This window comes from Micromys minutus (genome assembly GCF_963924665.1).
Source record: "Micromys minutus genome assembly, chromosome: 12".
NCBI classification, from domain to species: domain Eukaryota; kingdom Metazoa; phylum Chordata; class Mammalia; order Rodentia; family Muridae; genus Micromys; species Micromys minutus.
The window spans coordinates 12,781,238-12,794,791 of NC_137981.1; the positions used below are offsets into that span (position 1 = coordinate 12,781,238).

General features: G+C 37.3%; 1 protein-coding gene across 1 annotated transcript in view; it reads right to left on the minus strand.

Annotated features, from left to right (window-relative positions):
- RNF17 (ring finger protein 17) overlaps window positions 1–11,148 on the minus strand; it is a gene marked incomplete at its 5' end in the record, with an annotated part of 104,206 nt that extends 93,058 nt beyond the window's left edge. The window contains 2 exons of the mRNA XM_080926543.1: window positions 7,700–7,794; window positions 11,025–11,148. Of these exons, the coding sequence (XP_080782669.1) occupies window positions 7,700–7,794; window positions 11,025–11,148 (219 nt within the window). The remainder of the gene's footprint in view (window positions 1–7,699; window positions 7,795–11,024) is intronic.
- Window positions 11,149–13,554: the final 2,406 nt, after the last annotated feature.

Sequence of the window (13,554 nt, forward strand, 5' to 3'; positions counted from 1 at the left end):
ATAAGGACATGCAAGCATCTATGTGGTAGGATATATGATCTTCTAGGTATATGCTCATGGACCGCATACCAGGGCCATGTGGAAATATGTTTAAGTTTTTAAAAACCTCCACAGTGATTTCCATAATGGAGCCTGTCTTCACTGTGTCCCATTAGATTTGGGTGTGTTGCGGCTTCATTTTTTTTTTTTAAATTTAGTTCTAGGAACTGTTTGATTTTCTTAGTGACCAATTCATTATTTAACAAACTTTTCTATTTCTAGTGTTATTCTACTGTAAATACAAGAGACCATTGCCGTTTTATTTGTTAAGACATGCTTTGTGTTCTTACGTGTGACTATTTTACATAAATTTCCATGGGATACGTAAAAGAGTGCCTATTCTGCAGCATTTGTATGGAATCCGTTTTGTCTATAATGTCATTTAACTTTGATGTTTATTTTTTTACCAGAATAACCTCTTGGTAGAGAGATTAAAATTAAAATTAACTAAAAACTAAACCCATTAAAATTGTGTTGGGGCTAATCTCTGTGACTTTGTATCTAGTAGTTAGAATTTGTATCTTCAATTTGGTGCACCTGTACCTAGAATTTTTTTATATCTTCCTGATTGTTCTTTTAACCAGTAGGAAGTTCTTTTCTCTGCCCTGACTAGTTTTAGTTTGGAGTCTATGTTGTTAGGATGCATGCTTGTTTCCTATTTCCATTTGCCTGAAATACTATTTTTCATAATTTTACCATAAAATAGTATTTATCTTTGACATGTACATTGGAGGAAGAAAATATATCTTGTTCTTTAATCAAATCTGCTAATCTGTGTCATTTTATAGAGGATTACAAGCATTAAAGTCTACAGTTATTACTTAAAAGTGTAAATTAAATTCTGTTATTTTTGTTTATTTTTGAGTTTAGGTTTTAAAATTTGTTCTAAAATCTGATAGTTTTTTCCTGTTTATCACTTTTGATATGTTTATCATTCCCTTCAGTCTAAGAATTACTTCCAGCATCCTTTGTAGAGATGGATAAAAGTTATATAATACTGTAGTCTGTTTTTATCAGGGAATATTTCTTTCTCCACCAATTATGACATTTTTTTCTAGGCAGGGTAGTCTTGGCTGGAAGTTGTATTGTTTCTGACTTTAAGCATATCATTCCATGTCCTTTTGGCTTTAAAATTTTTTCCTCAAAAAACAGCTGTTATTTGATGGGTCTATCTATGACTTGGTGTTTCTATCTTGCAGCTCTTAATATACTTTGTTTTGTTATATTTAGTGTGCTACCTATGTATGACTCTGGTAATGCTCTTTTTTAAAATATTTATTTATTTCATGTATGTGACTACACTATTGCTGTCTTCAGACACACCAGAAGAAGGCATCAAATCTCATTACAGATGGTTGTGAGCCACCATGTGGTTGCTGGGAATTGAACTCAGGACCTCTGGAAAAGCAGTTATGTTCTTAACTGCTGAGCCATTTCTCCAGACTAACCGTGGCAATGTTGTTATATTGTGCTATTTGATATCTATGCCTTTTGTACTTGGATGAACCCCTCTCTTAATCTGGGAAATGTGATTATTCTTGACTGCCAACTTGACCACAACCTGGCATTAACTAAAACCCAAATGGCTGGGCACACCTGTGATAGATATTTTTTCTTAATTAAATAATTTGAAGTGGTGAGCTCTACTTCTAGTCTGGATATTTGATATGGGAAGATACTACTTTACCAGATCTTTTGTGATGTGAAAATTTACCTTTTATATGGGCCACAGTTTCTGCTGGCAGCCTATATAAAGACATGGAAGAAAGATGTGTTGCCTGCTTGCTCTCTCTAATAAGTCCATTTCTTCACTAGAATTGGAGCCTATTTCTTCAGGATTAAGTGTATACTAAAGATAAGCAGAAACACTTAACTTCATGAATGGAAAAACTACTGGATTCTTGGACTTTATAGCCATCCTTGGACTAGTTGGGTCACAGCCTGTAAAACATTCTAATAAATCCCCCATCTTTATAATATTATATGTTCTAGAGCATATACGTATGTTCTACCAGTGGTTCTCAACCTTTCCAATGCTGTGTATGACCCTTTAATATAGTTCTTTATGTTGTGGTGACCCCAACCATAAAATTATGATACCTCATAAATGTAATTTTGCTATGGTAATGAATTGTAATATAAATATTTTGGGATGTAGGTTTGCCAAAGGGATCATGACCCACAGGTTACAAAGTGCTACTTTAGAGAGCCCTAACACAGGAGATTTTTTTTTTTGCACTAATTGTACTGAAATGTTCTATGATATCATCATACACATTCTCCATTTCTACTTATTAGTTTTTTATGGTGTCCCAAAGAACTTGAATTTTTTAATTTTTATGTTATTTTTTTTTACAAATCTCCATTAAAAATTATAGTCCTCAATAGAATGTAACATTTCTCATATACTGTCTTCAAGCCCTCATGCTCTGCCCTCCTTGTGGTCTGCTCTATTAGTGAAGATTGTAAATGAGTTTTTGTTTTGTTTTACATTTAATCTTTCATTTCCAGCATTTTTGAAAAGGGTTTCTCTTCAAACTATCCCCTTTCTGAATTCAACTTTCATATCTTGTACTGACTTCCTGATTACTTGTCTATCTTTGTGCTTTGGGGACTCACTCAGAAGTTTACAGTGTTCTCTTTAATTGCTTCAAACACAGTTATCATCATTTGATTTCTTTGGAATTTTGCCTAACTTACCCTCATAGGAGGCCATTCCTCTGAGATTGGCAGATTTTGGAGACATGTTATCCTGGCTTTTCATGTTCTTGTGTTTTTACAATTGGGACTTGTGCTTGCTTTGGCAGCACATATACAGTTGAGATTTGTACATTAAAAGCTAGATAGCTGGATATTTTTAGGTCCCCTTTTTTCTTTCAGTGAGAGTTTACGATGTTCAGAAAGGACTAGTCTGCAGTAGGGGATGACTTATCTTTTCTCATTTTGACTGGTCTCTAGGGCACCAGAGCCTCTCCCCAATGCTTCCCTTTGAACAGAATACTATCTGCAAGAAACATCATTATCCAGTGGCAGACTCAGGACCACTGATTAAAATCAAAGTGACAGTCAAAAAGGAACAATCACCCCTTAAGCACTAATCGTTTTAGGGAAAAGGGACACTGAATCCTGTGGGTGCTACATTAGTTACTTTGGGTATAAGTAGAAAGAAAAAAAGACATTAAGACTAGTAGTTAGACCATCTCTGACCTCAAGCTATATTACAAAGCAACTGTTATAAAACCTACATGGTATTGGTACAGAGATAGGCAGGTAGATCAATTGAACAGGATTGAAGATCAAGAAATGAACCCTTACACCTATGGTCACTTGATCTTTGACAAAGGAGCTAAAAACATTCAGTGGAAAAAGGACAGCCTCTTCAACAAATGTGCTGGTCCAACTGGCAGTCAGCATGTGTAAGAATGCAAATCAATCCTTTCTTATATCTATATACGAAGTTCAAGTCCAAATGGATCAAGGACCTCCACATAAAACCAGATATACTCAAACTAATAGAAGAGAAAGTAGGGAAGAGCCTGGAACACATGGGCACTGGGGAAAATTTCCTGAACAGAACACCAATGACTTATGCTCTAAAATCAAGAATCAACAAATGGGACTTCATAAAATTGTAGAGTTTCTTTCTGTAAGGCAAAGGACACTCTCATTAGGACAAAAGGAAAACCAACAGAATGGGAAAAGAACTTTACCAATGCTGTATTTGAGAGAGGACTAATAATGAATACATAAAAAGAAATCAAGAAGTTAGGCTCCACGGAATCAAATAATCCTATTAAAAATGGGGCACAGAGATAATCAAAGAATTCTCAACAGAGGAATAACAAATGGCTGTGAAGCACCTAAAGAAATGTTCAACATCCTTAGTCATCAGGAAAATGCAAATCAAAACAATCCTGAGATTCCACCTCACACAGGTCAGAATGGCTAAGATCAAAAACTCAAGTGATAGCATATGCTGGCAAGGATGTGATAAAGAGGAACACTCCTTCATTGTTGGTAGGATTGCAAGCTGATAAAACCACTCTGGAAATCAGTCTGGATGTTCTCCAGAAAACTGGACATAGTACTACCTGAAGACCCAGCAATACCACTCCTGGGCATATACCCCAAAGACACTCCAACATATAACAAGAACACAAACTTTATTATATTCTTTAATAAACACCATGTTTATTGCAGCCTTATTTATAATAGCCATAAGCTGGAAAGAACCCAGATGTCCATCAACAGAGGATTAGATACAGAAAATGTGGTACATTTACATAATGGAGTACTACTCGGCTATTAAAAACAATGACTTCATGAAATACCTAGGCAAATGGATGGATCTAGAAAATATCATACTGAATGAGGTAACCCAATAACAAAAAAAAAAACAAAAACCACACATGGTATTCACTCACTGATAAGTGGATATTAGCCCAAAAGCTCAGATTACCCAAGATACAATTTATAGACTATATGAAGCTCAAGAAGAAGGAAGACCAAAGTGCAGATGCTTCAGTCCTTCTTAAAAGGGGAACAAAAACTTTTACAGGAGGAAATACAGAGACAAAGTATGAAGCAGAGAATGAAACAAAGGCCATTCAGAGACTGTCCCATCTGGGGATCTAGTCCATATGTAGCCACCAAACCCAGACAATATTGTTGATGCATATAGCTGTCTCCTTAGAGGCTCTACCAGAGCATGATAAATATAGAGGTGGGTGCTCTCAGCCAACCATTGAACTGAGAATGGGGTCCTTAATGGAGGAGTGAGAGAAAGGAATGAAGGAGCTGAGGGGATCTGCAACCCCTAAGAACAACAATACCAACCAACGAGAGCTCCCAGGGACTAAACCAATATTCACAACATACAAATGGGAAGACCCATGACTCCAGTGACATATGTAGCAGATAATGGCCACCATGTGGTTGCTGGGAATTGAACTCAGAACTTTTGGAAGAGCAGTCAGTGCTCTTAACCAGTGAACCATCTCTCCAGCCTCATATAGTGATTATTATTAACAATTATCTACTACCAATAAAAAGCAGACATGGTTATAGGTAAAAACCATAAGACTAGGAAATACAAGCATAAGTTTATATTCTCCTAAATCCAGAAAAACAAAATAAAACCAATTGTGGATGAATAGCTTTTAGATGAAATTTTAAGTAAACAGCATTCAACCCACATGTAAAATTCTAAGTATAAACCATCTATAAATGCAAGTATTAAAATTTCAATTGTAAAAGCACAGATACAATTACAAAGCAATAAACTGCATTTCTTAAATTCAGATGGTTCACTATTAGAGTAGATTTTTTCCCCCATTCACTCTAAACATTATTCCCAGTAAGTCTTAGGTATCAATATAAAAGGAATGAGTACAAATCTCAGGAAGGCTTTCTGAAGAACTCATTTATTAAATACGATGATCTAGGATATCTCACAAGTCTGAATATAAACTTGATCACTAGGTTTTATGGTTGCAGTTGCAGAGGAAAAGAGGAACAGATCATCTCTTTCAAAGTAACAATAAAACTAGTCAAAATGTTTCAAAGTAGATTTATCACAATACTAAAATCAAAGTCATTATTTGTAAATACATTCTAAATACTACAATGTTATTTAAAATCCTAAGAATACACATATCACTCTTCAAAGGGAAAAACAAAGATTATTGTTAAACATTAGGACAAAGGGGGAAATGGCAGAAATGGTCCCAGCTGCCTTCTCTTTTGCTTTATGTGTGCTTCCTCCACCACAAGACTGAATCTGTCAAAATCTATCACCATAATCATGGGATATGAGAGATTTTCTTTGTCTTCAAACATATAACCTCTACATCTGAAGAATGCATGCCAGGAAGATCAAAGGTATAGGAATATCCCACAATAAAGGGTTGTATTTCCAAAGCAAACAAAACAGCAGGTATTTGTTAAAGTTAAAGCTTTCCAATCTCAGCATTTATAGTTGTACTGTATATAACCTAAAAGGCAACAGATCTACAACTAATTAAAGGTTATTTTAATGCCCTGGAAGTTTGAAGTGTACTTTTACATCATTTAGCTGTGATTCTTTTTTTTTTTTTAAATTGGATATTCTCTGTAGCTGTGATTCTTAAAGACATGATTTTTTTTAAAGGCTAGCATTATTTCTATATTATGAATATAGAAGCTCAGATGAGACTAATAAAAACAAGAACCTCATCTATATCTTACCCCTTCATGTATCACCCTGCCAGGATATACAGTAATAATCCAACTATTATAATCCAATGGATAGAAATCCAATTCATCACTCCAGTGGAATAGTAAGTTTACAGAATTTTATAGTCAACTTTGTGGAACATATTAGAGAAATCAAACTGTACTTGTATTTGTATTTGTCCTTAATGTAAAACACTGATTTTATCTTGCTCTTTTTTAATTTTTGTTTTGACAAACACACACACAGACATACACAACCTGAATCACAAAGTTAAAACTACAGACTACAGAGGTATTTTCTTATGCTTGCAAAATGGACCTAAGTCTATAGTGATAATAAAAATAAGTAATCCAAATGGGAGCACTGAGTTTTTCCTAAAAGTTTCTAGTTGCAATATTTAAATTGACAATCTCTCCCTCTCCCTCCCCCCCTCTCCATTACTGTTGTTCTCTGAAGAATTTATTGGTGAAGAATTTGAAGTAAATCCAATCTGCATGAGCTCATATATGAAATAAAAGCCATAAACATTGTGTGGTAGCATTTGTGTCATTTTTTTTCTAATCACCCTTTATTCCATTCATAGCCTGTGACTTGGACTCAGGATGTTGATTAGTGAGAATGCATTTTCTTTTTTGTTTTTAAATCATTTTTATTGGAAATTCTATGCATTTGCATTTCACGTGTTATCCCCCTCCCCCATCCCTTTGTTTCTATTAAGATGCTTCCACTCCCAACCACCCACTCCTACCTCACCACCCTGGCATTCCTGGGGAAAGGAGCCTTTTGTTCTTACTCTTAAGGGCTAAAAGTTGAATTGTTATAAACTTAGTGCCTCTGGGGTAAATAGCAACATTTGGCATTTGTTTTGCTTCTCTGTCTTTTTACAGTATAACATTTCTACAAACATCAGCTCTCAGAGATGATGGGGGGGTCTCATATTTGTTGCATGGCTTTGGCACAGAAAAGGTGGAAGGGTTTTTGAAAGGCAAATATTACACTGATATAAATAAAAAGAGGTAGTTTTTCCACCAATGTCTGCTACGAATCAAAATATGTGGGCAATATCTATCATTTTAATAGTCTTTATCACTTTGAAGAATTCTAAAATGGATAGAAAAGTTTTCTCTTTATTTTAATGTTTATGTCTTGTGTTCATGTCTGTAAGGATGTACATGCACCACTGCATGAATGTGGTAGTCAGAAGAGAAAACTCCCATCTGGCTTCTACATGGGTTAGGGGATCCAAGCTCAGGTTTTTACTCCAAGTGCTTCTAGCTGAAGATACATCTTCCTGGCCACATGGAAACATTTATCTTCTGTTAATGCTTCTTTGGTCAGAGATTAAAAAGCTAAAATAAAATTTTCTAGTTTCTGATTAGACATTTTTTCTAACATTTTAAACTATAACATATGGATGTATTCAATAGGAAAGATTAGAAAACTTACCTCACAGTTAGTGCATTTACTTGTGGTGTATTCTTGAGGTGCTAACAGGCACAGTTCACAAAAAGTATGTCCACATGGAAACTCGTGGTGGTGACCTATTGATGAAATTTCACCAATTAAAAAATTCTACGATTTATAGAACTGGAGAATAGTTACCCATCAAAGGGTAGATTAAAAAGGTATTCTATTATATATAAAAGATCCCCAGTTCAGTTAGATTAGCTGACTTATTAAAACAACATTTAGGAGAAACTAGAGGTCAAAAAGAGAAAGAAAAATCAGGTAGCAAAATCATGCAGAGCTACATAATGTTTGCATGAATTGAGATAGTTTTGAACCTATACAACTATGAATCTGCCATATCTTACAATCATAAAAAGGTGCTCTGAAATATTTAATTTCTTTGTAAATAGGTCTAACTGGCAGCAAATATTGTATCCAATCTACAGATAGAGAGAAAGGTGCTGGTAATTTGGCTAATTAAAATGTTTAATCCAGACTCCAACCTTCTGTTCCCAAGTGCAGTCTTCATTCTGTTTGGCAATACTACCCTGTATTTCCTATCTTGTGAGAGGGTTAGGGTAGGCTGAAATGAAATGGTGGTAAGAATTCTCTCATAGTAATCTGTTAGCAAGGATGAAAGCTAGGGTAGAAGCCACATGTTAAGACCCATATTAATATTATTTTGTAAACCTAGCTTTTATGTAAAGTACCATAACTTAGGTTGAAAATATAGTGCCAAGATTTAAATGTGACCCAGCAAGATGGCTCACTGGGTAGGGGTACTTGCTGCTAAGCATGGTGACCTAACTTTGATTCCCAGAACCTACAAAATAAAGATTATGGAGTCCTGCAAGTTTTCTCCTGGCTTTCAAATGCATGCCTGTGTGCATGAGTATAACACATGTGTGCGCATGGGCACACACACACACACAACATATATTTAAAAAATACTTAAATATACTAGATAGACTTTGAAGCTTAACATAATAAAGTTTCAAAAATTATACAAGTTTAAAATAGAGTGCCATATTATTTTTGTTAGTGTGTGTGAACATTCACATATGTGTGTATAGACTAGAGAACAATCTTGAGTTCTGTTCCTCAGAAGTGGTCTATTTATTTTTTTGAGACAGGGTCATCCACAGGCCTGGAGCCTGTCAAATAGGCTAGGATGGCTGGCAAGTATGTCCCAGAGATCTATCAGTTTCTGCCTCCTCTTAAGGTTACAAGCAGGTGCCAGCTTTTTCCTCAGACACTGGGCACATATACGGCACACAGAGACACATGTAGGCAAAACACCCTCATACACAAAAAAAAGGTTTTTTTTTCCTTAAAGGAAACTAAAGTTAGTAATGTTTTGCTAGAACATATTTAAAGGAATCTTGCTAAATTATAATAATTTCATTACTTTAACATTTTAGAATAATATTTTAATTTTTCAGCAAACTGAAATTTAGTATAAGTTTAGTTAAATTTCAGAGCTGATATTACTAAGTCAATAAAAATTTTCAACTGTTTTAATAAAATTTCTGATATTGGACAAGCTAGCCTGTAGCATACTTCAGCTTACAAAGCATTAACTAATTCTTCAGTTTAGTTACTAAATCTTGTTATATAAATTTATATACAAACCACTGGTTTTAAAAAGTTATGCTCAAGAACCTGATTTTTAAAATAATTTTCATTTCAAAATGGGCATTTCCTACCTAACAGAAACAGTGATCTAAACTCTAAATAAGGCCAGGCCTAAAGGTACAAGCTATAACCCCGGGGGGCTGGACCTAAGGCAGCAAGTGTGCCTAGTATGTACAAGGATCTGGGTTCACTATCTAGTACTGCAAAACATATCACCAAAGAGATGTTGCTCCCCATTGAAAATACAACTAGTTTTCTCTACAGAAGGTTCTGTCTCCTAAATGGTATCCAGGAAGAGCCCCCCGACCTTCATTTTTAAAGTATAAACATTACACAGGTGAAAGAATAAGACTTTTCAGTCATCCCAAGAGTTTTGATTCAATAGCTTATACCTGTTAAAATTCTCTAAAGTAGTCAAGTTACATTAAAATAACCTGAACTTGACCTGGAGGCCTGGAGGGCTTTGCCAATAAGCTTCCCTTCCCAGACATTCCTTCCTGCAAAAGGTATTTAATCTCAGATCCACCCTGAGAAGCGGGGTATGGTTGTACCCATCTATTTTCTGCCATGACAATAAACCATTTGGAACCATGGATTGGCTCGTTTCACCAAAATCCACCATGGGAAGCCATGAGGAAAGCCTTTACCCATAATCTCCCATAGAAGGTCCTTCTGTGCTCCCAGCCACAACCACCACCAAGCCTAAAAAGAAAAAAAACAAAACAATAACAACAACAACAAAAACCCTGAACCTAAAAATTCATTTTGTAGCTGGGCGGTGGTGGCACATGCCTTTAATCCCAGCACTGGGGCAGCAGAGGCAGGCAGGCAGATCTCCGAGTTCCAGGCCACCCTGGTCTACAGAGTACCTTTAAGGTCAGCCAAGGCTAGAGAAACCCTGTCTCAAAAAACAAACCAAACAAACAAAAGAAAAACCAAAATTAATTTTGAAGATTGTAAATGACTTCAATAAGAGCACGGTGTACAAAGGCAAAACCTCCATACTGCCCCCTCAAAAAACAATATATATATATATATATATCAAGACTCTCAAAAGGAACTACACTTTCTTCAGTAGTGCTTTAAGATAAACTGGGCCTTTTTTATTTTCCACCTAGGAACGTTTCAGTCTACTTATCACTTCTACAAGAAAAACTGAAAATCTACCCAGGAAAATCAAGCTTTATTTTTTCTTGATTACAAGATCACGAAACATTTCTTTCTTCTTTTTGTTTTTTTTTTTTCTTTTTTCTTTCTTTTCTTTCTTCTCTCTCTCTCTCTCTCTCTCTCTCTCTCTCTCTCTCTCTCTCTCTCTCTCTCTCTCTCTCTCTCTCTCTCTCTCTCTCTCTCTCCCCCCTCTCCCCCCCTTTCTTTTTTTTTTTTTTTAACCGAAAGAGGAAAAATTCAAATGGTGTTGAGGAGGGTGACTCGAGTTAATAAGCAGCCTTCTTCCTCACCTGCTGTTTCACTGTTTCAGGGGCCTATCAACTTGGGGAAGTATGAGAAAAGCGCTCCAGAAACTAGGCAGAGCTAAACACCTCGCACCTCTGCCTCCATCTTTCTGGGTGTGTGGAGAGAACGGCCCAACCGCGCACACGCCAGGGCCTTAAGCCTTGGCCTGGACCACGCACCCTCGCGGCCTAGCGCAGCTCCCACAGGGACACCCAGCCAGCCCCAGGCTCCTCACCGGAGGCAACAGACACCTTCTTTCCACACCGAGTGCACAGGCACCCCGAAGCACCCCGCGCCCCACTCTTACTCCCCACTAGGTGACAGGAAGCCAGCCCAGTCGACGAAGCCTCTGCCGCCATCACTCCTCTCAGAGCCGAGGTGTAGCACCACGTGCAAGTCCCAGCAGCCCTCGCGGTGAGGGCCAATCATAGGACTCTGGTGGCCATACGTAGCCAATCAGGAGGGAGAGAGACTAGGCTCCACCCCCAGGTTGCTCGGGCTGTGATGCTGGGCTTTTGGTTTTAGCCTGGATATCTGTGTTCCAGAAAGAGGCCTCGAGTTTACTTTTAAAGTCTAACCCAGGAGCCACCGCCTTACACCTTTCATCAACTCGAATTTGAACTTTGTGTATTATGACTTACATCACTGGGGTGGGAGGAGGGGAACCTCAAGTATCAGGCTTTGGAACAAAGGAGGCCCCTTCTGCTGCTCTGGGTCAGGGTGGCAGTCTCTGTCATTCCGTGATATCAGCTGATGCGGAGAAGTCAACTAGCTACCCTTGTGAGAAATCCAATTCCAAACAAAGGGATGCTCATTACTAACAGCTGCTGAACCTCTAATACAAGTCACTCTCCTGGGATATCACTATCAGGGATGCTAAGAATTTGCAAATTAAGAGATTTCTGTTTGAGAGACATGTAACTAGTGTTTTCTGAAGACACAGAGTCAATATGGTTTACAGTGGTATGAAAAGTCTTCCTAGGCATAGATAGCAAGGTTTCCCCTAGATCCTAACACCCCCCCCCCCAATATTATAGGAGTGAACAGGAAGTAAGAGCTCCAGGGAGAAAGTTCAAAGAGAAACTTTTAGCAGGGAGAAACAGCGGCTGCTAAAAAAAAAATTAGTAAATCATTCAGCGAGGGTACTAGTCTCCTAAATATGGGACTTTGGTGGGGGAGGTCAGGGGCTGAAGAATTTTGAAGCGTCCCAAATATTGGACTTTGCCCTTTAATCGAGAAAGCACGAGAATGGGTTTTGTGAACAAAGAGTGAAAGAATCCGGCAGCTCAGTGACAGGATATTTCAAAAGAAGCGTCTGAAGGTGGCAGGTCCAACTCAGCTGTTAAGAATAAAGCCCGAACATATAGTTTCTCTTCCTGCTCTGTATTATATGTGTTTGTATTTTTTTCAGAGTACAAATAGATCTTTTAATACATTCTTCATTTAAACTTTTTAGCTACAATCTTAACAAAGAATGTGGGAACAGAATATATGGCTTCCTGGGGAAACCTGTTAGACCTCAAAAAGGAGAAGCATTCTGAAATATCTCAAATCTAGACATTACCTGTGAAAAAATCTATTCACCAGAGAGAATTAAGTAGGCAAAAGCTTATCTAGCTTCTAATGGCTGAGGACCTAATACAGGATTTACAAGCTGCATACAGTAAAAAGGCCTCAAAGCCCTTTATCAAGTAAATCTTCAGCAGGTGCCTGCGCAGATCCCCTTTCCGAAATCAACGGAGCAACCTGAAAACACTCATCGGTTCTTCAGCAAGCACACCAGAGAGAAACGCCTGGAAAGCTGTATTTTTTTTAAATTGTGTTCAGAGGCACATACCTCCTAGAACAGCAAGTAACATTTTTGTAGTTTTTGTTTTGTAAAACAATTGTGTGCCTTCAATTTGGTCTATGTGTTTTGAAACATTGTAAAAGTGAACGTATATAAATGTGTCATCCACTTCTTATTTACTATAAAATGACTGCTTGTTTTAGAATGCCTTTTGAAAATAGTGAACAATGCTTACAGATATGAAAATGGGCTGGTTTCAAGCTGCTGGACTTAGGTGATTTCTTATTTGAGCTTCCATCTTTGCTGGAGTAACAGGCACATTATCACTATATACACACACTATATAGTAGCATAATTTGAATAGTAGCAATCTCATTGCATAGCGATTCATTTTGGCCAAAATATGAATCATCTGAGGTGATACTGTATAGTGGTACTTCTGAATATCAATGGCATTCTGAATACCATCAAGCATGGTGCAGAGAAGTGTGCCCTGGGTAATCTCAGACGTTGAGTAATCTCGGATAAATCAGGACTAAGCCACCATGTAGGTGCTGGAACCCAAACCCCAGTCCTCTTCAAGATCGGCACGTGCTCTAAACCATTGATCCCTCTCTCCAGCCTCTTCTTTAATATTCTGAACACGTTTTACACTGTATCCTCTATATTCTTGTCTGTTGAGGAATTTAAACCTGTAAATTGTTACTTTTGCTGACTTTCATGCACGATGACTTATTTTGTATTTGATTGTAATTGTGTGTTTGGAAGTACTTATGTTGGAATCTTGTGAGGCTTCTGTTAAAAATTCATTTCTCTAAGTTTTATTGCTTCCCCCCCCCCCCCTGGTGCCCCTAGGTGCTGTGTATTTAAGATGACTTGTTTGCTTGTTGGTACAGGAGTTACTATATATTCCAGGCTGGCCTAGAACTCGCTATAGATTGATTCCCTACTCATGTCCCTCCTGCCTGTGCTGTAG